This window comes from Anser anser (genome assembly GCF_964211835.1).
Source record: "Anser anser genome assembly, chromosome: Z".
Classification (NCBI taxonomy): Eukaryota; Metazoa; Chordata; class Aves; order Anseriformes; family Anatidae; genus Anser; species Anser anser.
In genome coordinates, this window is record NC_139723.1 from 86,085,693 (window position 1) to 86,111,710 (window position 26,018).

Sequence of the window (26,018 nt, forward strand, 5' to 3'; positions counted from 1 at the left end):
GAAAAAGTCCAGGAAAATATTAGTGGGGAACAGCAGGCTGCATCCAAAGTCATGAATGCTAAAAGAACCAATTCTGGACTTATTTCCTCTGTACACCTGCAGATGGTTCAAACCATGAGTGGGGGCTCTTGTTGGCACTCTTGCCACCCCACATTCGAAGGGATTTTGCACCCTTCTCACCGGGAGGCACCTCACCAGGGATTCCTCCCTCCCTTGCCAAGAGGGATGGCTGGCTGATGCCAAGGCAAATATGGAGTTCAAGTCTGTAACACCCCATATGTGCATGTAGAGCCCACCAGAGAGGCTACAGTTCCTCACCAACTCCCCTTTTTGTCAACCTTTCTCTTACTGCTCAGGACTCATTTGCTTTAACTTCAAGTGAGCTGTCAGATGCACAAGAGGGTCCTGCAGCCTGGACAAGCACACGGACTTTTAGGGACAAGAAACATCTCTGCTCAGCTCTAAATAAAGGTCACCAAAACTGCCCAGCTTTGCTCGTTTGAGACCTTCTCATCCCCGGATTCTCCAATCCCTTTTCACAAGCACAAATAATAGAACAAATTTAAATGGCATCTCTGATGTTCTTCCAAAATACAGAGTGACTTATAGGAAACCCTTGGAAGGAACACGTAAGCTCTTCTGTTAACTGATTTCTCTTAACAGAAAACAATCAAGAATGGAAATGAAGCTCCAAGGACCCAAATCTGAGCACATGGGAGGTGTCCCTGCCCACTGCAGGAACAGGAATTAGATGACCTTTAAGGTCCCTTCCAACCCAACCCATTCCCTGAATCGAATCTCCTTGTTCCTATCTGCAAAGTGCTGGTCTGGATGTGGGAGAAGAGCAGTGCTTGATGTGAACGAGGGGCACGGATGCACAGTGACCCATGTGTTGGGATGCTATCAAAGGGCTTTACCGCCTCCTCACACCCACCCCACATTCACAATCAGCCGTACTCTCCAACGCAGCGTTATTTACAGAAACCCAGCGAGCTGCCAGCACTAGGACGCCTGGGATTCCTGCACGCAGGGAGTTAAACTTTCAGCTCTATCATTCCGTACTGTAAATAGCCCCATTGCCAGTGATTTGGAGTGATTTTTCTCATTACGAAGAATACAGTAAATCAATTCTGAGAACTCCCCTTGGATACCAAGGAGGCACAAACCCGGTCCCTGCAGAAGACGAGCGCATACCAATTAGTGAAGTGCTCGCTACCCGGTCCAAACGCCGTTTGCCAGCGGTAGTTCCAGAAAAATATTAGTTCTGTGAAGCACTCGCACCTAAATATCTCAGAGTGCTTTAGTCATCCAATTATAACCCAGCTGCCTACGCTATTAACCTGGCCCAGCACCCAGAAATCAAATTAATACAGTTGGAGGCAGGGAACTTTGATCACTGGCCTCTAATAAGGCTGGAGAGGGAGGCCAGGAGCGTGAATTCAGCACGGCAGCTTTCACCACAGTGGTACCTCCGTGAACAAAACGCTTCTTACTACAAGGGCTGAAAGGAAGCCCCCCACGCAGAGCATTTGCGTGTTTCTCATCCAAAACCTCCAATTTTTAAGGGCTGCAAGACAGAACGTACTGAGAACACGAGTGCCCAGAAATGTTTTAAGATGACCTCCCAGCCAGCCCTTCCCTGGAGGGCTTCCTCGGACCCACCTCCGCGCCAGGTGCCCACGCGTGTAGCGCTGGATCACTATTGCAGCCCGTCTCAGCCTTTGGTACTTGATCCTCTGCAGCCAGCCCCGCACCGTCTTCTGAATCATGATGGTGGCAGCTCTGAACTTATCCGCTCGCAGTTTCTCCAGATATGCCACCTGGCCTGCACGGAAAAAGATCTTGGTACGTCCAAACTGGAACTTGTCTGGATCCTTTTCAAAAGCATAAAGGAAACTAAATTTAATTAAGGCAAACATTATTCTTGTTTTTTTTCTTCTTCTTTTTTAGTCTATCTTGCTCATTAGATACAGATTACAAAATTTTGAGTCAAATTTATCAGCTAACGTCTCTTCTAAGTTGGGTAACAAACATAATATTAGACTCCAAATGACTTCAACTTCCACAAACCCACTGGGGAATGAAACACTAGGATTCAGCCTTGAGTTCCACGAATTTTGAATGCATTTATTTACACAGCAAGGCAAGTCCAGGAGACTTCAAGAAAAGGTTTATTTTACAGAAAAGATTAGGCCTTAAATCTGCAAAATTCTGCACACACTGCAAATGACTCCACAGCTGAGAAGCCAAACACCCGGTGCGTAAGGCGAACAACCTCTGCAGAGAGGAACCCAAGTGAGTAAATTCCTCAAAATCCTATGAGGAGAGCAGGGGTGAAAAATTACAACCCGCCAAAGATTCTGCGCACATTTTGGGCTCCTCAGCAGTCTGCACATTTGCAATTTAAAATAATGCACATGAGTCTGAGTAGTAAGGTGCTGGGGAGACGTGACGGAAACTTATTTGCTTAAATATGTAAAGTGAAAAGGTTCCAATTCATAATTATTTTTTTTTTTTCAACATCTAAGTGGTTATTAGGAGTCTCCCATACATCAAGACAAAGAAGTTATTGCGTGGCTAGCCACATACGGGAGGAGAGGTTGGGGGATGAGATTTCTGGAGATTGTACATGAACAACTGGCCGTCATGGCAGACTCTGGACTCCACTAGCCCAGAAATACCAAAGCCACGAGCTTCTGTGCTGTAAAAATTGCTGCTAAAGACTCGGTCCCAGCTCACCTTAATGAGGTCTTCCAGCAGGGTCTGACAGATCTGCTTCTTGTCATTCTTTGAGAGGTCTCTCTTCTTCATAAGAACACGATACCTATTGAAAAAGTCGTGATAGGTCCACCTGAAAGCAAAAGATAGACAGGATCAGTCTGTGTGACAGGCATTGTTTCCTAAAAAATAAAGCATTTGGAGTTGAAACTCATATACAACCCCAAGGAATTAGCACTGGAAAAAGAAAAGAGGCTCCATGCAAACATCTGAAACAACCCTCTGCCACAGTCAAAATTACGAGCTTTTCCCTCACTTTGTCCCAACATCAGATCAGTTTAAACGTGGTTAAAACGCGCCCTGGGTACTGAGGGATCTGTCCCCATCACCCCAAAACCTGACCCCAGTGTTGGCTCTCCCCAAGCACCCTTATCGGCGCCCTTCCAGCCTGGAGCAGGAACGCCACGTTAAAACAAACGTGAAATCTTTGGACTCTGAAGACACAAAGCAGATACTTTGAAGATGCTTTGCTGTCACCGGAAAGTCTCCAAGCACCCAACACTAATCGAAGGAATTAGAGCACTGTACCTTACTGCGAGGAGCTATCATCTCCTGCCATCACCGTTAGATTTAGAGCCTGCAGACTGGATCCTGAAATTGGCTCAGCGTCTGCCAAGTTTCAGCCTCCTCCAAATGAACGCAGTGAGTTATGGACCCCTCAAAACCCGAGTTTTTAATTAAAACGCTAGGTGTTGCCAGCCCTGCCAAGTACAGCCATGGTTATTTCCAAAAAAATAATATGCAAATGAACGTTGAAAGAAGATGGGAGAGAACTGCAGAGATCTTGATTTGTGCCCTCACTCAACGAAACCACTCGTGTGCCTGAACCTCACCCTCATGGCCACGAACAGCAGTACCAAAATGAGAAGAATACACAGAAACATCTCCTCCTCAGCCCAGCAGCCCTGTCTATGCATTTGTTTGGGGGTTATTACACCTAATTTACTTTTTTTTTTTTCCCATTTCACCAAAATAAAATATTCTAGGGATTGAGAGAGGGGGGAATACAACACATATTTCAAAACACAGGACCAGTAGTTTCACATCTGTCCAGAAAATTTAGCAGGGAAGGAAAGCCAGACTGATAAAAACAATGAATTTCCTGCACGGAGACACTGCAAAAAAAGCCATTTGCGAAGAACATGGGAACAGCAAGAAACTAGAGTCCTTCGTATCGTACCTAAAGCACAAGGTAAGAGACAGGAGTAAGAGGGGAGTTGTGACGAGTGTCAGAAAAAGGAGGACTTCCCAGGCTCAGAGTGCTCTGGGGAGCTCTGGCATAGCCAGATTTGGAGGTTTCACCCTATTCTGCATGGGCCAGCCCCCAAATGAGGGCGAGTACTGGGTACAGAGAACCGTAACCCACAAATAAGACTTCTGGTATAGGGCGAGGTGAAACACAACTGAAGACAAAGTCTATAGGTTTGTGTTATGTAGGGTTCAAGCTTAAATTTGTTTTTTCTTTGCTTTCTGGAAGTCTTTCTTTTATAATGATGTTTCCCATCTCATACCTGCACCTTAATCCTTTTGCTTCACGCAAATACCATAAATGTGGCGCTGGAGATGTCCCGCAGGTGGGGCAGCTCGGTGGGAGAAGAGGGGATGGATTATTCCCAATAACCTGCCAGGGTCCGTTTAGGGGCTGCTGTAAATAATATTAATTATTGCTGCTATTTGAAGGAAGATTTGGAGGAAGAAGTCGTCTGGTGGGTGCCACCCGGGCTCCTGCAGCAAAGAGCAGATGGAGAAGAGGCCACACACGTAGCTGAGGGCATGGGTCCAAGCCGGGCAGAAAGCAGCAAAATCCATCATCTTCCCCTACTGAGACCGAGATCCCACAGCTGCTTTCAACCCAAACTCAGATAACCTGCAGAAATTCCTTAAAGCCAGTTCATAACTCGCTGTAGAGAGGATCTGTCTTCAGAGCTTGTCACTCTCACTTCACGTGGTGGTAAAAACCGATTTTCCACTCCTTTCCATCCAAGTCCATCTGCAGCATAGGTACCATGCCTCACTTTTTAAGATTGGCTGGTAGCATCCTGCGGTGCTCCACCTCACCCCAGCCACACGTCCCAGGGGTTTGCTGCCACACGTCGTGCCTCCGTGGTGTAACACTGCTTCTCTCTTGCTGCAGCGAGGCTGCTCCTGCCATCCCAGCCGATTTAACAGGAGGCGACAGTCCTGAGTCCACATCATTTTTATTATTGTCCACCGAATAGCAAGGGAAAAGCCGTCATGCTGGGCTCAGGCGGTCCATCAGGAGCTGCACCACGGTATCTGCAGTCCCAGTTAACAAGCAGAGAAAATCTGCAGAGGTTCACAGGTGCTGGTTCAGGCTCTCCCCATGGAAAGGAACAATTAAAGCACTTGGGTTCAATGCAACATGGCTGGTTAAACCACTTCTGCTTCAAAGCGGCATAAAATTACCTTACAACTACGTGCTTCAAGAAAAACGAACATGATCCCCCAATCCTACATGAGAGGTTCCTCTTGTGCAGAAATACTGAAACTTGCTGCTTTGGCTGACGAGGACTTTTTCCATGGTCTTCTGCACATATTTTTACATGTTGATTGTTTTTTTCCCTCCTCTTCTTTAAAGGTTCACCATATACCTATGATATACATCACAGGTGGATGATGAACCTCATGACGCATGGTATATCATACATGGTATATCTATGATATACACCTTCATTAGGAAAAAAAGGAAAAAAAAAGGGAAACGTTTTCCTCCTGATAGACCACAAAGTGCTTACCAGCACCAGACAAATGATGTGCCCTGCTACCCCACGGTTTAACAGGTCAGGGAGATTATAGGAAGATATCTCAGTTCAATTTATTATCAGGTTAAATTAAAACCACCCCTTGGGTTTCCAGGATGCTGCCCCACACCTAGCACACCTCACTGCTAGGAGCTGGACATCACTAAGGCACTAAATAAACATAATTCCTTAAACCTATGAAGTTACAGGAGGTGAGGGTGAAGAGCTGTACCCAGGAGGAATTTTGCGCCTGCGTAACTGAGAAAGCGAGAGAAGGAGGCACAAAGGACTCAACAGGCACTACACAAATTTTCCCAAGGAGATGATCTTGGAGCTAAGATTAAGCACAACCAGCCTCAAATATCAGAATTTTGCTTTGATGTTAGCACGGCTCACTAAAGGAAGAGGCATTAAAAGGAATGGAAGGACACAGGAAAATAACTTAAGCCTGCAAAAAAAAAAAAAACCTCTTTGGGGCTCGAGCAGCAAGTAGGCTGTTTGGCTTAGCCAGGAGCTGGAGCCTTGGTCAACAAGCCCAGCAACGTTTTGGAATTAAACAGATGAAATAAGCCAGAATGCAAGCCCCAAATTAATTCCTGTATCCATGGCTTGAAGAATGAGACTTGGAAGCTTTACAGTGAATTTCAAGGGGGTGCAAAGTGAATGGGCTGTTCCTGGGAGCAGAGGTGCTGAAGGGGTCAATATTGGAAGCAGCACAGGAGGCGGCCGATATCTAACTTTCTGTAGGAACTGAAGACTGTTTGGGGGCACGTGGGTGGAATATTTGAGTCAAGACTGGACACGAAATTATTTTGGAAACTGATGCAGGGACAAAATTTCTCTTGCCTTGTTTACTGCAGCAGAATAGATTTGCCTTTCAATTAGCTCTAAAGCATGCAGGCTGGCATTGTTTGAAATTATCTGGAAAATGTTCAAAGAGCAGAACAAGGAAGAAAAACACTATAGATATTACCTTTGTTGGGAGTGGGGGGAGTGGGCAAACAGAACTGCTGGGAGCCAAAGTCATTTATGGGATTTGTTTCCCTGAAAAGACTGTAAAGTGGCTAAAGGCACATTATTTAAAAAAAAATGATCTTGTGTACAAGGACGCCCATGAAACATTCCAATTATGGATGTTTAATGTTTGGTTTGCAGAGTTTAGCAGCCGTGATTTCCTACCGAGCTCTTACAAAGACACAGCATCTGACAGGCAGCTCCAGCGACCAAAGGAAGCAGCCAAGCACCAGGAATCCTTGAGCAATAAATATCCTACATAACGAGTCCGATAACGGCATCTCCGAGAGGCTGCAATGATAACGTTATTCAAAGCGACTGCTCTTTTTGTAGCACTGACCAGAAACCAGAGGAACCAGCAGGAAGATTTGGAGTTCTGCTAATATCCAAGTGAAAAACACGTTTAAAGGAGTATTTTGCTATTAATGGAGATCTGCACCAATTCATTTTCTATAAACTAATCTTTATGTAGCTAGTTTCTACAAAAAAAAGACAAATGGCTTATACTAGAGACATCTTCCATGCTTTGCCCCTGGAAGATGATGATGGATAGACTATCTACGCATCTAAGACAGTCCATTCATCAGCGTTGTATCTCTACATGCTAACAAATGCGTTTCTTAACTGCTGCGTAACATTTCAAGCCAAATAATACATTTTCAATTTACTTGAGATAGCTGCCGAATGCAGCGCACCGTGGAAATGAGAAAAGAAAGCCAGGCGTACCCGAAGTGGAGAGCACGAGGCTCCGCTTTTCAGTGGAAGTCTGTCACATCTCATGTGGGTTGAAGAACGCTAAAAACCGTATTAAAATATTTTTTGGTTTTGTTTTTCTCAAAGGGACCGGGTAAAAGATGACTGAAGCCTCAGAACATTCAGTCCTTCAACCCATAAATAACAGTGATGGAGAAGTGTGAAGTAATTGCAGAAGGTGGCTTTGTCCAGAGATCTCCAACCCAAAGCCACATCGATCTCAGAAGTCACTCCTGTCACTTGGATGTAAATACTACACGACAAAAAATTAACATTTTCTCCCGTTTCTCTAATAAAACTTCATTAAAAAAAACCTCTCTTGCTCTGAAAGTAAATTACTGACACTTAAGTGAAAGAAAATCTCACAAAGATTTCAAGTTTGGCAGGATTATTTTAAGAGATCTAAATTTATAGCCTTCACAGACCAACTTTTCAATGTACAAACTCCTGGCTCTGGCTTTTCAAGGCTGGAATTTGATGAGCAAACAATTACTAGAACCCAAAGTGAGTATCTTATTTAGTGTAGAGATGTTTCCATGTACGATTATGTTGCAGAAACACTGAAACAAAGAAAAATCTTTCCTTGAGGCAACCCAAACACTGATCTTGAGAAGGTCACTCCGAAAGGCTGAAATAGCTATTTGCACCTTTTTTTTTTTTTTTTTTTCCCCTGGAGACAGAACAACAACTGACAAGTTGCAGTGATGGAAGAGTTTTGTACTCTTAGTGTCCTGGGAAAAAAAACACCCCATGGCCAAAATCATACAAGCGGACTCAAAAGCACGCAAGCAGCTCACACTGAAGGTCCCTTTTGAATTTTTCTTCACACTGGTCAAGTATTTGTCGTAAATAGACCTTGGCTGGTCTCCAGGTGCTGCTGTTTTCTCCTTTTGCCCTCTCCAATTACTAACCACACGTGGATTTTAGCACTATAGGGTCTGAGCTACACGGAGTTTCGTGGCAGAGATGGAGAAATGCTATTAGTCGTCGGGAAAATTAAACCTAAAGACATAAAACTGCCTTCGTGGCCTCTTCTAAAATAAGCCACAGCAGTCTTGGGGCTTTCACCACAAGAGGACAGACAGCCAGATTTGGCCCCACAGCTACTTTAACAAAGGAGGGAATAAAAAACCAACAGCGGCTCAGGGATCACATAATTTAGGATCGCATAAATTAACAGCAACTTCCACTAACACCTTGAGGATTTCAGGGCTCAAGAGATGATCCTCAAGAGATGATGCCCATGGCTGTGACACTGCGGGAGACGGGAGGCAGTCGTCATGCTCCTTCCCAAATCTTGGGGGGGGGAGTTTCTGGTGGCACTCACCATCACGCCTAGCCGACTCCTTGCCGGGCGTATTTTATAACTCCTTTGTTCCACACAAAAAAGGCTGATGGCTATGCTGACATTAACACAAAGCTGCTCGGCACTAAAGTGCTATTGACGCGTTTTTAGAATTATTTGCCCTTGTCGTTTTCAGACATTATTTACAGTTTATGTTTTCTGATTTATTAGGCCCTAAAAACCTCTCTCGAATTTCGCATAACAGCCAGCGAGAGCCACACTTCCCATAACCTTTCTTTTTTAAGATGCAAGACTTTAAAGCCCAATATCCTTTGGACGTGCTTTGTGAAACCCTGCAATAATAATTGACAACCCTTATTTTTCTTCTCTGCAAGTCTAGTCAATTTTTTTTTATTTTTTTTGGATGAAATGACTACTGTAGCAAATACCTGAAGCCAGAGAAAAAAAATAAATAATAAAGAAGCAAACTCTAAAGGCCCTGGAGGTCAAGGAGCTTTTGTATAGGGTGCTTCAGGGGGAGTCCTTTAGGGCAACACTTGCTTCCCAGTGAGCCAAATGCAGAAGACGTAGAGCCGTTACTGCTGCTTTGCTGTAATTAAACCATTTGTCCTGCAGATGTTTTCTGCTCCCTTCCCCCAGATAACAAACTTGCTGAGCAAAGCACTCCAGCGGCTCAGCACCACGCCGAAACCCCAGCACAGTACCTGGAGGGGAAGCCAGCTGCGCTGATGCGGATGGTCTCCAGCACGCCGCAAGCTCTCAGCTGCTGCACCGCTCTCTTTGCGTCAAACCTGCAACGATACGAAGGACGGAGAGGAGCACGGTGAGAAGGCAACCCACGTCATCAATCACAACAACGTAAATGGTGAAATCCTTTGCAATGTATCAAATTTTGAGCCCGCCGTTACACACGGTGCGCGTTAGGGAATTCAGTCCTTTATAACCCACTGGTGCATTATGCTGTGAGAAAAAACTTACTATTGCCTCAATCAGCTTGAGAGCGACTCTTTAGAGGACATAAATTAGTTTCCAATTTGTGGAAGAAAGCTCTGCTCTCGTCCTTGGTGTAGGGGCTGAAGAAAACCATATATCTGTGGATAGCTTTTGCTATAAGGACAATGAGATATTTCCAGAAAGAAATCCAATTCAACTCTAAAATAAATCTGATATATTAAATTCCATACCAAAACCAAGTAGTTAACAGGTCCCACAGGTTTGGAGACCATTAAGTTTTCCAAGAAGAGTGATTTTGATGTTCTAAACTAGGAGCTTTGGTAGGGGTCATGTGAAAATTCAAGATATTTTGGCTCTCAGCTGTCTGCACTCTTCAGCAGGCACCAACCCTCACTGCTGGATCTCACTTCCATCAGCAATTTGTGCTGATGAACTTTGCACTTCCAGCTGATGGAGCTCACAAATACTTGGGCAGCACTCTGGTTCCTGTCACGAACCCACTTTCAGAGCTGTTTATCTTTGCACACAGGTGTCAGCATCTCCCATCCCTTCTCCCTACCTCCACCCATGGCACCAAATGCAGCAAGAGGCCCCAGATCTCCACGTCGAGACATTGGACCTTGGATGGGGTCATTGGAACAAGCTCAGACTCACACGATGCAGATCCCCAGAGCTGCATTGGGTTTCCAGAAGGAAGGTGAGGATCAGAAACGGGGTTGCTTAGGGATTTATCCAGGCAAGGACTGGAAACTTCTAAGGACAGAGGTTGCACGAGCAAGAATTTTTTTTCTAAACCTCCAGTCTCAACCTCTTGTTTCAATTTGTGGCCATTCCCTCCTGTCCTTCTACCACAAACCTGGCACCCTCCTGTAGGTACTGGCAGGCTGCTGTTAGGTGCGTTCATTCTCTTCTCCAGGCTCAATTATCTCATTTTAGAAATAAAATGTAACGTTCCCATTGCTGAAACATGTTGTGTTTTAGCAAGATAAGAAGGTCTACCTTTTTTCACTGAATAATGAACATGTAACACCAAGTGCTCTGCATGCTACAAGATACCACTGCAATGCTAGCTCAGTGCAGCGACGCTGATGCTTCATTTCACTAATTCTTCCTGGCACCGTGTATTTTTCAGCACAAGTGCCTATGAAATGCAGAGTCCTTCACAGCCATCCCAGTATTTGGCAGATTTTTCCAGGCATGAGTTTTACGTACGAACAGACGGTTTTATTCAAGTCATGCTAAGGATGCAAATTCCTCGAGCTGGTGGCACCAAGAGCAATCATCCCCAGATCACAACATCAATAAAACAATCCATGATGGGTGAGGAGGGAGAAAATCCCCGAGGATAAGATACCTGCAGCACTATGTTCTGGCTCATAAATGGGGAAGCAATGACCCAGAACATCCTCCATCATTTCCAGCACATCTTGGCTTCTGCAATGACACTGGCTGCAGACAGTCCCCTGCACGCTGCTCCTCCTGAAAAACTCCTGTCTGTATTTTGGCTTGCCCTTTGTTCCCAAAATCCTGAGCTTGGACAACCCTGACATCAGTCAGATGGGAAGCGTTGCATCGGACCGGGTCACCACTCGGCCACAAACAGCGTTATCCTCCTGGTACTTGCTAACCTGAATGTGTTAGAAGCACAACTGAGTCCATTCAGACAATTTATTGCACCTTGACCACCAGGAGCTTGTACATTTACAAAGGGATACTAACGATATTATCTTGAGCATCGTGTGAAAAAAATGAAAAGTGAAGTTAAAGGCAAAAAACTGAAGAAGGATGGGCTGAACGTTCAGCTCAGTAGGGAAATGGAGTCTCTGAAGCACCTCCTGGAAAGATTAAGCCAGTTCTCCTTGCGCAGAGCCTCTACCAAGCTTCTACTGCACAAAGTTGGAAAATATTTCCTTACCTCGTCTAAAGAAAGTAACTGGAGTAAAACTGGAATCCCTGACAGCTAACACAGTGCTCTCCAGACCCGTTAACTAATCATCTAATGAGTCTGTTAAATGCGAGCCAGTTCCTGAACGTCTTCTAACCATTAATCCTGCTGCTTTTGCTGTTTGCAGGGGGTGAGGAGCCAAGCTGGGGAAGCTTCCTGGGGCCAAGCAGTATCATGACCAAGGGTGAGCGTGCTCACAGGTGCTTCGTCCTCCTTTGCAGGATGCTGTGGGAGCCGTGTCTGCACTCCGAGGCAATGAATTGCTAGGATCTGTTTTAGCCTCCATTACAGGGGCAGGAGGAACACACAATGCTTGATGAAATCCAAGAGGAGAGATTCCAGCAAACCGCTGGGACCTTCCGGTTATGGAACCAAATTACGGGGGGCAATCTCTTTAGGAAAAGAGAGCCCAAAGCACTCTCGGTGCTACACAGCTGAGCACGTTTGCCCATCCGAAAGCCCACTCACTTGAACGGGAGCTTCTCGTCGTTCGGCTTGATGCAGCGCACGTAGTGCGGGGTGGTGGCGTTCAGAGTCTCCATGAGCAAGTGCAGCGAGTTGCGGAACTGAAAAACAAAACCACGCACTTTTAGGAGGGATGAAGGCGCTGCAAAAGCTTTTTCTCAAACCAGAACCTCCCTATTCTTAATTTATGAGCACTGTGATACCTTGGGATACAAGTCCAGTGAATCCCAGAGCAGCCTCCTCCTTAAGCAATGTCTCAGCTCCTTATATTCAAGACAATTCAAATCTGCTTTACCAGAGACACTGCTGGAAGGTATACAAAATACAGCAGCCAAATGGATCCATCCTACAATATGGGTCACAGGAAAGTCTCCTCACTTTCCCCCACAACAGCTTCTTATTTATCTCTGCTTCAAACTGAAGAAATGAGATCTTAACCATAGAAAATACCTGGGTTCAGCTGCCCTGTTCCCCTGCCCTTGGTTTCCATTTCATCAGTCACTTTGGATCCCCGTAACTGGAAGCTACTCACCTGTTACTCCACTGCGGGTACAATAAAAACCTTTAAGCCACGCAACCACCTCTTTGCTTCTTGCACAGTGAACCAAAACCTCTCTAACTACTTTTATTCCTCCTTTTAAGCTTGCCCGATATCAGACAATTTGCAACCCAAACCTCAAGAGGGTATGGTTAAATCACACAGATGATTTGGGAGAGCTTCTGGTTTTCATGACAAGGCTGTTCCACCAGCCACAGTCACCTTTATGCCATTTTTCTTTGTTTTTACCAGTATTGAGAGGCATCGCAGAGCACTCGACCAGCCCGCTCACGTTACCTGGTGCCCCACCGTCTTCTTGTGCTCCTTATTGGCAGCTTTGATCACTGGCCTGGCCGAACGGACGTTGATTTTGGACGTCCCCTTCCCCAAGGAGGTGGCGGACGCAGCATCCTTCTCGTCTTGGAACAAGTCTGCTACCATCTGATACTGAAAGGCAAGACAAGGACTGAGCACCCGTGGCACTGCTCTTTGCTGAACGAACCCACCTAAGATGCGTTCTTTGCTTGGGTTTTTTCCTTCTTAAAGCAGAAAGGGAAGAAAAAGCAATAAACTGAAAGCAATTCTTGAATTTCAAGACTCAAAATATCTCCTCAGTGCACGGCTGTGAGCCCCATTGATCCCTAGCGAAAAGGACATTGATGCAAAGCGAAAGGGACAGATCCTTCCTTCCCAACTGGCAGAGTCAAAACTGCTGGCGCCTATTCATAATTGCAGAGGACTGAAATATATCCTAACAGCACGCCCATATGCTTTCGATCAGCATTCAAATCATTTTCCTTAATGCAAAGGACATCACCTCTCAACAGTTCTGGCTGGCCAGTGCCAGCAAAACCAATTAGCTGCTTTAGAAAGTCCTTTCTACCATCTTGTTGACTGCGCTAATTGCATTCCTAATTAGCGGGATGCAATTCCACCTTGGTGGGAGCTCCTCATCAGCGATGCACTTGCTGACAGGGAGGTGTTGAAGCCCTTGACAAGCGAAACGGACTGTACTCCCCCTTGCCTGCACATCACCTTAGTGGGAATACAAAGAGGAATACAGGGGGAAAAAAAAATCAGACAAACCCCCGTCACCCACCCCTATTCCTGCAGCACCACATCAGGCTCAGCACTGGCTAAATGATTTGTCACGCGGCATCAATTATTGCTGCAGGTTACCTGGAGTTTCCAAGAAGCCCTAATATTGCACAGCTTTTACCCTGGGAAAGCTGTAAGCTTCCTGAGCACACAGAGCTTTTGATATGGGCATTGTTAAAGCCCGGTTTCAGCGTTAGGAGACTTGCAACTGCCCCCGTGGATGAGAAAATTGCACATCTTGCCATCCTCATATGAATTCATCGCTGAGACACCAGGCAAGCCACTGACAACACTCAATTTCCAATTCTCATTTCCCATTTCTCTTATTCTGACCGGAACCAACTCCTGCTTAAGATGCTCCTAAAAATAATACCTGTCCCCTTTCCCCCCCATCCTGCATTTTATTTAGGGTCTGCTCCCAGCACCAACAGGGCTTTGGGAAAGAGGAGCCATCTGGACTGCAGTCGCTGCTCACACCAAACCCCAGGTGCCAAAAAGCACTGGAGCAGGAAATTGGGTGTTCGGGGTCAGTCGATACGTCTCTGTTGGCAGAGATGCAATGAGATGTTGAGTAGCCCACAGTCCTCAGGAGATGAAAACTACGCGGCACAAACTCTTGTAGTACAGGAGCGGCAGCGAGCGTGATCATCGAGACGTGTAAAGTTGTTAATATTACATATTGGCAGCAGTGTAAAATAGCTCTGTCAGCAGCTGGACTGCCTCAGAGCTGGCTTTAGATTTCAAGCTTCTTACATGAACAATGAATATGCAAAAAAGGGGGTTAAAGTCATCAGAAGTTACAGGGCGAAATATAATGGGTGGCAGCCGTGTGCGGGCAGGAGGCGGTGGGGTCAGCAAGCCCCATCCATCCAGCACCAAAAAGCTCTGAGCGAGAGTTCAATGGGATTTACGCTGCCCCTGAACTGCTTATTGCTGATTTTTGCCCTTGGTGTTCAGTAAGTTCAGAAAGGATTTTTTTCTGATGCACCAACGGGGCACTGACACTAGGGTGGAGGAGAGCAGAGGACCACGCACATCCTCACGGGGCTACAAATATAGCCCCAGCATCCCCTTTTTCCCTCCCCCATTGGTCTGCTTTTTTTGCTGCTGGTCTTTCAGCTGTCCCCAGGCACTTTCACATACTCAGCACGCTGCTGCGCAGCAGATGAATGCAAATCCCAAGCTCTCCCTGGGAAAAGCAGCAGTGCCAACAGCTTCAGCCGCGACCGCTGCCCCGACGGGCTGCGCTTACCTTGCTGGCTTTCAGGATGTTGATCTGCTCCTCGTACACCGTGTCCCTGTTTTTCTCCAGAAATCCCTCGCACTGGTACTCCACCTAGCACGGGACAAAGGGAAAAGCCCAGAGGTCGCATTCTGCCCACCCAAAAGCCGACAGCGCAGCTACAAGGCGCTCTGCCCGCGGCCCACCTGAAAAACCCGAGGGCAAGGGAACAGACAGAACCCGAAGGTTGCTTTTTATTAAAGAAAGTGAATCTGAATGAAAGCAAAATCCTCTGCGCAAACACAGACTGCTTTAAGTCATTAAATTGCTCTGGGTGCAGCTGCGCTTCCACTCAAGCCAGCGGTAGAAATGCAAGGATTATCTGTCCCTCAACAGGACGTTTCGTTTAAAAGGCTCCTTGCAAGTCAATCAATGAACCTGAAAAGATCTCCTAGCTGTGTCTCCTGTAGGTCTCTTGGTTTTCAGATTGCGGAGGATTGGGGAACACAAAAGAGAAGAAAGAGGGAAACTTTTGTTTCTTTTTTCTTTTTAAACATTTTAAGTCAGCTGAAGTAACTTATCACAAAGCTGACAGGCAACACCTGCAAAGAAATATTGGTTTTGAAGTGTATGTGTGCAAAATCATATGTCTAAGGAAAGGAAAATATCAGCCTTCACCATGAAAAGTGCCTCTTGCATCCCAGGCATGCCAGGTTACAGAGAAGCTCCTGCAAGGGATTGCAGCACCTGCACATCGCGTGGCTCCTCTGGCACATCCCCAGGCTGCTCCTTCATTTCCCTTGCAAACAGAGGTGTGTTTGGATAACTACAAGCTTCCAGGAGTCTTATTTGAGTGGCTCGCCACGTCAGGTTTTCAATATAACTGGAGCCCATGGATGAGACCCTAAAGCTTCAGCCCCCGGGATCTGGAGATGCACAAGGAGCATCTTCTCCTCCAGACAGTGGGACCTGCCACACGGTCAGCTCTTGCGCTCCTCCCCACCACCCTTCGCCTCTGCTCAAAGCTCCTGCTCTTCAAAAATAACTCCCTCTGCCAATATATTTGCAGTGAAGCTGCCCTAACAGAAACTCATTTCACTGCAGCTCCGAGAAAGGGAATTTTCCTCTCCTCGAGAAAGCGCGGCTGTTAAAAGCTTAGTGAGAGAGTTCAGAGGCTGAAGTCCTCCGAGCTGATCCGGATCAGAAGCAAGGTTACCAGCAACTGGGCATCCCTATCACCAAAAAGCATCTCGCTGGTTCTATAATTGTCTTCTTTCCAGGCGTGCATTTCATATTCTGCACCCCAGCACACGTGGTTACCTTATCCGCGAAGTGCAGGACGATGAAGGAGATGTTGGACATGCGGGGCTTCTGGAAGTGCTGGCTGCCCCCGTGCCGGTCGTAGAGCTTCTGCGCCCAGTTCTGGTCGGTGCCTTTGGGAACCTGAACGGGGATAGAAGGACCAAGATCCTTGACACAAAGCCAAAAGTTACGGGGGGCTTCATCCCATCCCTCCTGCCCACCTGGAAGGGGCTGGCGTCCCCCCGCATCACTGCAAGAGGAGCACTCACACATACCATTTTTAATAAAAAAAAGTCTGACCACATTATTCATGTTAGAAAAAGCTGTCGGAAGAGAAGAGTTAGGCAATATTTAAAATGGGATAGGACAAAGCTGATAAAACCCAGAACAATCGTGCAGAGTCAGGAAAAGCTCTGATCATCCATCAGATCTTTGCGGGGACCTTTGTAGGAAAAGCGACAAAGGAAATAGGGGCAGCAAGCAAGAAGAAGGACAACTCGAGGCAGATGATGAATATTTCCTTATGCTTCTCCGGAGCAGCCTCTTACAGCAACAACCCCAAATCTGCCAGAAGGGGACACAGGGACAAGCTGCTCCTGCCTACTCCATCGGCGAGAAATGGGATCCCAGAACTATTTTCATGTTTTACAGTTTTAAGCGTAGCCAATTCTGAAGACACAGTAATGTAGAGATTACACATAAATATTAAAAAGTACTTATTTATGCAATTACGCACGTTTTATTGATGCAAGATTGATGTGCATATTTAAACTACGGAGCTATATAAATGCAGATTTTTTATTTATTTATCTTTAACATATTTATATGCATTATAACTGATGCGAACACCCTCTCTGGAGTATTTATTAGGCTCTCTGGGACCAAGCCATGGGTGGAGCGCAGGAATATTGCAGACACCTGAGCTGCCTGGCTCTGTGGAAAGCAGATTTACCTTGCCCCGGCTCTCTTCCAGGCCAGCCACTTTGCTGAGAAACCTGCTTATCTCAGAGCCAAACTTCAAAAGCTTCGCTCCTGCCTCCTGGAAAGAGGGTTTCACTGCATCCACGCCGCTCCCTGCGCACCGTTGTGCAGCCTGGGTATTTTTAGCTGCCTGAGAAGCACCTGATAGGGGCCGAATCCTGGCCAGCATCACCTCCCGTCCTCATACACCATCCTCCGAGCTGCCAGGAGCTGTTGCAACCCACCTCAAACCTAGTCACTGAAGCCAGGGGCAGTGCCTAGGCTCGAGCCTGACCCCTTAGTTTCAGAGGCATCCTATGGTTAAGAACCTACCCTGACCACGAGGCTGCTGAGGATGTGTTTGGAGCTACATAGACTGCAGGGTGAAATTCCCCCTGCTACCACCTCCAGCAGGAGGACCAGATAAGCAATGGAGGTCCATTAAAACAATATTTAAGTCACACTCTTAAAACAGAGTAGGAGCTATTTAAATTTTGGTTTTTCTCTTTATCGCTTCTACATATGTTAAATCCTGGAAAGAGCCTTCCTCTGTGCTCCGGAGTCACGTATATCTGCTCGTGGAGCAGAAATCCCCTCAGATGAAACCGACCGGTAGGGGAAGGCGACGTGCTGGTTTCTGATGTTCAAGAACCTAACGAGGCAAGACAAGGAAAACGCATTTGCTCAGATCCCCGAGTTCACAGCAGCGCGGAGAGGCAAGCAGGGTTGAAAGCTGGTCCGTTGGAAGCAGCCTTCAGTGCTTCTACCACTTGACAGAAGGACACGGGGAAGGTTAAAGATCATCTTTTGAACGGCATTAGAAGACGCATTTGGCACATCAACAGCGCAATGCGATGGCAACGTGCCACAAAACACAAAAAGGGAGCCACAAGAGAGTTTGAGAACACACGGGAGCTCGTGGCTTTGGTTAGACACGTCCTCCTCTAGCAGCCTCAGGCTCACACCGCAGCTCAGCAGAAAGAATTTCACCGAGATTCATAATAAATACTTGGATGCAGACGTCAGGATTGACACGTCAACCTTCCCCACCAGCCTGTTGTTGTTGATTAAACCCCTTTAAATGCATGTCCTGCTAACAGAATTTTTATCCGCATTTTTTTCCACTCCCACTCCCATCCCAACAGGATAAATAAAAGCAAGAAAGTAGGGAGGCAGCAGGGCACCTTCCAGAGAAACCTGGCTACCCACAGCAACTCCAAACAGCACTTGGATGACTCTTGGGAAGCGTATGGAAGATGCATAGCACTCACAGCAAGGGGTTTCTTAGCTTGAAAAGCAAGAAACCTCATCCAGCTTTGATGCAGAGACCCTGCTGCATTTCTTAGTGAATTTTCTATTTCCTCCGAGGATAAGTTAAGTCTCTTGAAAATCAGCCCGGACCGGCTCCTCCTCTCCAGCGCTCTGAAGTCACTCTTCACATGATCCCTCCAACCTCAAAGCCTTCAAAGTCTTCCTGGGGAGTCCGCCGTCCTCTCCAAAGTCAGCACAGTGAGGACAACCAGACACTAAAGCTGTCCCAGATATCCACAGCAAGTCTTCTGCATGCCTTCCCAGCTCCCCAGGACTGGATTTTCAGAAGACAGTCTCCCTTTCTTAACCCTTCCTTAATTACCATTTCTTCTGATGGGCTCTATGTCGGTCTCCTTGCTCTCACAGCCCACCAGTTTGTGTAACCCCACTGTTGTTCCCATTGTGTTGTTGTGTTTCTGTTCATGGGACGTGACTCTCGCTGCTCCTCTGGCACCATTTCATGCCGAAGTAAAACCAAGAGGTCCTAAAAGCACCAGATCCAGGCAAGGTGACTCTCCAGTGCAGGAAGATGGCAAAAGACTCTTTGAGGACTCCAAAGTCACTTAACAGAGGATAAAATGTCCCAGTTCCATGGAGAAATAAGGCTTCCTGGGCAGACCATGGACATAACCGCCCGGGGAGGTTTAGGTTGGATATTAGGAAGAACTTCTTTCCCGAAAGGGTTGTTAGGCATTGGAATGGGCTGCCCAGGGAAGTGGTTGAGTCACCATCCCTGGAGGTCTTTAAAAGACGTTTAGATGTTGAGCTTAGTGAGATGGTTTAGCGGAGGACTTGTTAGTGTTAGGTCAGAGGTTGGACTCGGTGACCTTGGAGGTCTCTTCCAACCTAGACGATTCTGTGATAACTAGAGGTTGGACCAAATGATCTCCAGATGCCACCTCCAAAATCAGTAACTCTACAGCAGCTTCCAACTCATAAGACCACAAAGTTGTTTAAAAAAAAAAAAAAAGTAAACCCTACATATCTTAAAGCCCTCTGTTTTTACAGAGCCAGAGGGTTTTATCGTTTCCTTTCATGCGATAGGTTGAGTCCTTACAGCTCCAATTGTGACTCGAGAGCCCTCTCTTTCATTGCTGATTGCCATTTCTATCCTGCCTGGGTCCCTTCTTCTCTAGATGGTGACAAGACTCTCATTACACACCAAGGGTCTACGACCTTCGTTAGCTGAACTACTTCAGCACATAGCCAGCCACCCCCCCCCCCCCCCCCAACCTCACATTAAAAATAAATTTTAAAAAATCCATACTGCGAAGCGAGGACTCTATCGACAAACCCTCCGCCTTTTGCGCTAATGCTTCATTATGTTAGCAGGACCCCCTCGATGCCATTTCGGTCCCGGAGTACATTTACAGGCTGCAGTACATGCTTAATGAGGTGACTTGCAATTACCCTAATTGTAGCGCTGCCCCGGTCTCTCCGCGGGGCTGTGGCAGAATCTGCCGGGCTCCTTCGCGACGGCACGGCGAGCCCACGGAAAGGTGAAGCGGTACCGCAGGGGTGAAGGTTTCCATCCATAAACCCGTGCTTTCAGTTGACAGCTTGTTGAAATTTTTATAAAGCTGGAGAAGGTTTGAGGGTTATTATAAAAGAGCCGATTAGAGGGCCCGTAATAAGTGCCTGTGACTAATCGCAGCATAACCCAGTGACAGGTAAATACCAAGATAATTGGAATTTGATGTTGACGGCGAGGAAGGGGGAGTGTAGATGATGTGTTTCACATTTTTTTTGGTCAAAAAGGCACATGTGAAAAAAGCGCTAGGCAGATTTTACAGCGAAGTTGCCCGTGTTACTGCCGTTGCATAGAAATTGCTGCAACATCACAAGCAACCAGTGCTTCGGAGAGGAGCAAAGGGCATTATCAACCCATATGGCGCGAGGAAAACTTTCCTTACGGTCCTCAAAATGCCCAAGAGCTGCTAGAGCCTGAATCATTTAACAGGCTTAATAACACAAAATGAAATGCCACTGAGTATCAAGTATATCTGACCTCCTTCTTAGCCAGCACTGGCTAGGAGGCTCTTTTAAGGGTTTCACCTGCACAAAGGCAGTCATCATCCCTTTCCCACCAAGCTATCCTCGGCATTCAGAAGGCTTATTGCACAGCTGAATCTAACTTAACCTCTAGCTATTGCACGCCGCTTTGTCTTGTGCCAAATTGTCTGAACCCCTCTCTGAAACTCACAAAGGCAGACAGACTACACAAGTACCAACCGAAAATTGGTGAAGAAAGAGCTAAACAAGAAGCCTATGCCGTAGGACTCCTACAGGTCATCCCAGCTCCTGTTTCTCTACCTCAAAGGAGCACAGAGGACATGCAATTTCAGTCTTCTACAAAAGAGACACAAAACTCAGGCTTGTCTGAAGTCAGACGGAGCTTGGCATCACCTTCAGCAAGTCCCTGGTATGTGGCCGATGTCCCTCGATGCCACATGGTTAACCAAAGAGGAGACCCTCCCAGGTGCACTTTGCCCATACACCAAGTGCCACAGGAACACAAATTCCAGAGTCTGAAGTCTAAATACAATTGCCTTTACCCAAATAGCTATCGCAAGAAAACTCGATTTTCCCTTGGGACAAGACAAATGTTGAGGCAGGGAGGAACTCCAGCTCCTGAACAACACTGAGGGAATAAAGAGTTGCAAGCAAGGGCTGTCCCTGGGCCAGGAGCACGAACCCTGGCATCACACGGTGAGATCAGGCACCCAGGTTAATTGCAAGCTTCTGCCAAGGAGGATCCAAATTGCGCTAAAGCAAAGCAAATGCCAACAGCCTGCCTAAGCCATGAGTGCTTGAAGATGTTCACACATTGTAAGATACCACAGGTAAAGCCCTTCTTTAATAACATCTTATAAAAACAAAGGGGATTCGTCCTCTCTACCTTGCACTCTTCATCCAGTAGGTCCAAGATCCCAAGCTTTGCCTCTATAAGGTCTATGCAAGGCTGGTTATCGTAGAAGTCGATGAGAGTCCAAGGGATTCCCTCCTTCATGTACTCCTCCTGTTCCAGCTTGAACACGTGCTGGGGTTGGACAAACCACACAGTTAGTGACCGCGACGCCAGCCCCTTCCAGTGCCAGCCCCTTCCCCCTTTCCTCATTTGTCCCCACCCGAGTAGAGCTTTCCTTCGGTGCTTTAAGTCATAGAAACTTCAGGTTCCTTAACATACACCTTCATACAGGCTTTGCCACTTGCAAGGAAAACACAAGTATTACGCTAGGAAATCATGAGGCAGGAAGAAAAAAGCAGTTTTTCACTTGAAAATTACTGAAGCCATCAGGTGAAAGCCACATACTGGAATGGCAGTGAAATATAGCTGCTGGGCTTCAAAAAATCCCTCTCTCCTGGTGCTCCACTGATGAAACCAGTGACCTGCAGCAGATTCACAAGCTAGGACCAAGCCAGGGCTGAGCACTTGTGCCCTGATGTGTGAGCAGAGTTTCCCAAAATGTACCCATCGTCCTAGGGAAGATATCAGCATCGGTATCTGACCGACTCAGGAACATTTCCACTGCAGATTATTTAAAAAAAAAAAATCAAATCTTTGCATGGCTTATATATCTCAGACCTCTGCCCAAGCAGATAATTTGTCTTTGGCTATTTCTGAGATACTCTAAGGACATTAAAAAAAAAAAAAAAAAAGATTTTTCAAACGCATTTTTTTTCTTCAAAGATAGCTTTGTAAAATCTCTTCAAACATATCATCTCCGAGTTTGAATTTATAAGCTTCAGAAGTGATAGCTGGACATACTAAGAAAGATATGAATAGTGCAAACACAATCCATAATTTACTTCTCATTTTTAGAAGCAGTGATCTGAGGCATTAGATATCTCAAAAATGTTCGTGTCTGTGCATATGATACGGGTCCAAAGTGCCAAACTAACCCCCACAGCTGCTCAAACTTAACAAGTTTTGCCTCATATCCTGAAAATAGCAGTAATTTTTTTCCCTGCTTACAGCAAAAGCAGAAGATGACCCATTAATGGATTCATTTTCAGTGCAGGTAGGTGCTTGTATCTAATAAAACAGAAGAATCTCTCTTTTTTTTTTTTTGTCACATGAAAAATGGGAAGTGTGTCCAGTCCTGCCATTTAACACAGAGTTTTAGTTGCAGCCGTTTAAAAGACACTTCATAGGAAGGTTTCCACTGGAAATCCAGACTCAGCACAAGACCAAAAAAGTTTAGCACGGGTGAGGACTGAAACTGTGCAAAAAAAAAGTAAAATAAGGGGGGAAAGCACAAACTTTCTACCTATTCAGAAACATCAATGGGGCTCTGCAAAAGCCTGCTACCAGTATCCATCCTATAATTCAACCAAGCATCATTTTCAACTTGATCTGAATATGTAGTGCAATTACTCAGCATAATCATTGCCCAGGAGATGGTACCGCAGGGACCACATGCATGCTGGCCACGGGTTCTGGTCAGGCTGCAGATAAGTGCCATTAAGCGGAAGCCAGCCGTGCCTTGATAAATTTTCTGCTAAGTTCTGTGGAAGGTTTCCAAGCCGGCCTTACCGAGTTGAACTGCTGCTGGAGCTTCTCGTTGGCGTAGTTGATACAGAACTGTTCGAAGCTATTCACTTCAAAAGTTTCAAACCTGCAAAGCAACGAATAAATCAGCAGTAAGCGTTGCTTCATCTGAAAATCTACTTTACTCTGCAAGAGCATCATCTGTGTGACAGGGAAGGCCAGTTATCCACCCGTCTCTTCGCGTTGCTCGCATCCCAGATCTACATTTTAGCCCTCGTTCCCCAAAACATGGCCACAACTCAAGGGATTCAAGAGGTCTAAGCGTGTATCAGATATTTGGTACAACTGTAGCTTCCTGCCCATCAGGCGGTAGTACTGAAGGAGATAAGAAATCTAACAGCATCGATTGGGAAGAATATTATTAAGTCCAAATATATTTCCTGCAAAAGCGACGGAGAAAGAGTAGCTGCTATTTTAAGAGACCCACGACGTTATTTTCCGTGTAATTCGACAGAGCACATGAGATATTAAATTCATAATTATAGCCTCTGCGTTGCAGCCCTGGTGGCACAAACGCTGGGTACGTGTGAGCAAGAGACCCCTCGAAGGCAGAACTGGAGCTTCCAGCTCCAAATCCAACACGTTCCTCACAGGGGCAGCTTGGGGGAGCTGGGCTTGCTCTTATAAAAGGGCATTTTTCAGCTACCACGGGGAATTATGTTATTTCTAAGGCACAGTAGGGAGGAGAGAGGGGGAAGGTCTTTGAAAAATGCCTGTAAGGATTAAAGTAAGGGAAGAAGTGGCAAAGCTCCCCGTGCTAAATGAATAAGCCGCTGCAGTGATTAATGCGCAGCGAAGTAATTGCTCAGGTAATAGGTGCTGTAGGAGCCAGCAGAACAGTCTTAAAAGCACTGAATGAAGCCCTTTTTTCCTCAAAACATAAACAGTGGTTAATACCTTCCAGGACCAAGACCTGCTATCCCCACGACGTAATTAGCACCCGGTCATTGCCAGGTGTAATGCCCATAAAATGCGTCAGCCCATGGGGAAAGGAAGTGCAAAATAGGGAGAAAGGAGCAGGGTTTTTGCTTTTCCCAGCCCAACAGCCCCGCAGGAAACCCCAACCTGCTCTCAATCTGCACCCCAAAGGGAAAAGCAAACTTTGCATCTGTTCATTTCAATGCGCTATAGCTCAGTGCAAAAAAAATGAATATATTCACCCCTCCAAACTGGAGTAGACATTTAAGGTCCTGTGCTCTTCACCTGGGAGAGCCCAGACTCTTACAAACCTCTGACAGCAACCTCGCCACCCCAAACCTTCCCACTGACATCCCAGGCCCAAGAGGATTGCACTCTTACCCTACTTGGTACAATTTTCCCATAAACCTGGCCGTGTGGCAGCAGATGCTGATGGAGATGGGCCATGCCGACGCTCCAGCACTGACTTCCGTCAGGCTGTCCAACGGGACCTTAAAATCCCCATCCCAAAAGCCAGCAGCCATAGGAACCCCACGTGATGTTTCATAAAGAGGAATTCCAGTAACTCAACTGGTATTACAGCCACAGAAGCTTTCTGTAGCTGGCCCAGAACCCCTTAGGCAGGATTTCATTCGGAATTTCAGGTTTACCTGGATTTGACAGACCGTACAAGGAGTCTGCAATTAGGTGATGTGGGGTTGAGAAAGCACAGCAATGGGTCAGGGACCAGTTCCTGGAGTGGCTACAGCTCGTCCATCCCACCCCACCTCCAAACTTAGAGTAATCAAGCATCTCGGTATATTAAGGGAGCACAGCGGGTCACTACTGCCCCACCGCTCCCTTTTCCTTGCTCCCCAAAGGGACAGAAAGGGGACAAGGTTGAAGGGGAAGAGGGAATAAACCCAGGGAGCCTCTTTCCTTGTGCACCCCAACAGCTGGAAAGCCCCCATCTCCCCACAGCAACCCCAGGCAGAGCCCAGCACAGGAGCCTGTCTTCGTCTCCACATCTGCACCTTCAGCCCAGCTCATCTTTAAACTTGAACAGCATCGAATGGTGCGGGAGATAAATCCTGAAAGCCAGCGCTCTGGCAGGTCTGCACGCCCAGTTTCGGGGTCAGGGTTGCACAATCTAAAGCAGGATCGGGTGAAACTGCCAACTGCACTCCACGACCGCGCTTTTTTCCACCCCTTTCTATGATTCCCATCCCCTGCTGCAAGCCAAGGTCAAGGATGCTCTGCCAGAAGGGCGAAACGCATCAAGGGGTGCTAGTTTCGGGGCCTCGGAAGCGGAAAGCACGCCTACCCGTAGATGTCGAGCACGCCGATGAAGGAGTGCTGCTTGACGGTGGTGTGCAGGGCCTTGTTGATGTGCTGCACGATCCAGCCGAAGAGCTGGGCGTAGATGTGCTTGGCCAGTGCGTTCCTGGCGTTGACCACCTGCTGCACCGACATGCTCTTCACGTAGGTCTCGGCGGTGGTGACGAGCTTGCGGTGGCAAAGCCAGTGCTGCATCTGGCCCTGCTCCACGCCCAGCAAGCTGCAGAAGTGGTTCAAGTGCTCGTCTTCGCTCTACGGGCAAGCAGAAGGCAAGATGAGCGGGTGCTGACTCTTCCAACCCGAGATTTGGAGAGGAGAGGGCACCCTCTTCCCACCGTGCAACCCACCCGCGCCTCCCAACCCCAAAAACCATCCTTCAGCAAGCCCCCAGGTAGACCTTAGGCACATAACACCTCTTACAAACTAACTCAATTTTGAATAACAAACTTGTAAAATAGGCATTACCAGAAGGCACCGTTTTACACGATCGATGAAATGAAAAGCAAACAATTTTCCCTAGTGCGTTCTATTTTTTTCCCCCCAATAAACCATGGCAGTGGGGAGGCTTTGTTATGCTAAGGCGGCACTTTCTTTTGGACAAGGAGAAATCAATTTCCCTTTAACTCGGCGTAATAATATGTATCAAAAGGAAGGCAATTATTTCCCATTAGATGCTTGTTTGTACAGAAGAGGGAATGGGCTTGAGAACGGGGAGAAAAATGCATTTTAAAAGACCTCCGGGGTGCTTTTTTGCTGCAACATATTTTGGACCACAGATTCAAAGTCATAACGGGGTTCATTTAATACCACACAGTTCCATCTG

General features: G+C 46.6%; 1 protein-coding gene across 4 annotated transcripts in view; it reads right to left on the reverse strand.

The window, feature by feature from the left end:
• The window catches only part of LOC310889063 (unconventional myosin-Vb-like), an 85,406-nt gene that overhangs the window by 32,383 nt on the left and 27,005 nt on the right, over positions 1 to 26,018 (reverse strand). For all 4 annotated transcript variants that reach the window (XM_083816060.1, XM_083816063.1, XM_083816061.1 and 1 more), the window contains 10 exons: positions 25,182 to 25,447; positions 22,946 to 23,027; positions 21,308 to 21,448; positions 16,156 to 16,278; positions 14,866 to 14,949; positions 12,813 to 12,962; positions 11,981 to 12,078; positions 9,318 to 9,404; positions 2,740 to 2,851; positions 1,663 to 1,874 (listed from right to left, as the gene is read on the reverse strand). In XM_083816060.1, the coding sequence (XP_083672186.1) occupies positions 1,663 to 1,874; positions 2,740 to 2,851; positions 9,318 to 9,404; positions 11,981 to 12,078; positions 12,813 to 12,962; positions 14,866 to 14,949; positions 16,156 to 16,278; positions 21,308 to 21,448; positions 22,946 to 23,027; positions 25,182 to 25,447 (1,355 nt within the window). The remainder of the gene's footprint in view (positions 1 to 1,662; positions 1,875 to 2,739; positions 2,852 to 9,317; positions 9,405 to 11,980; positions 12,079 to 12,812; positions 12,963 to 14,865; positions 14,950 to 16,155; positions 16,279 to 21,307; positions 21,449 to 22,945; positions 23,028 to 25,181; positions 25,448 to 26,018) is intronic.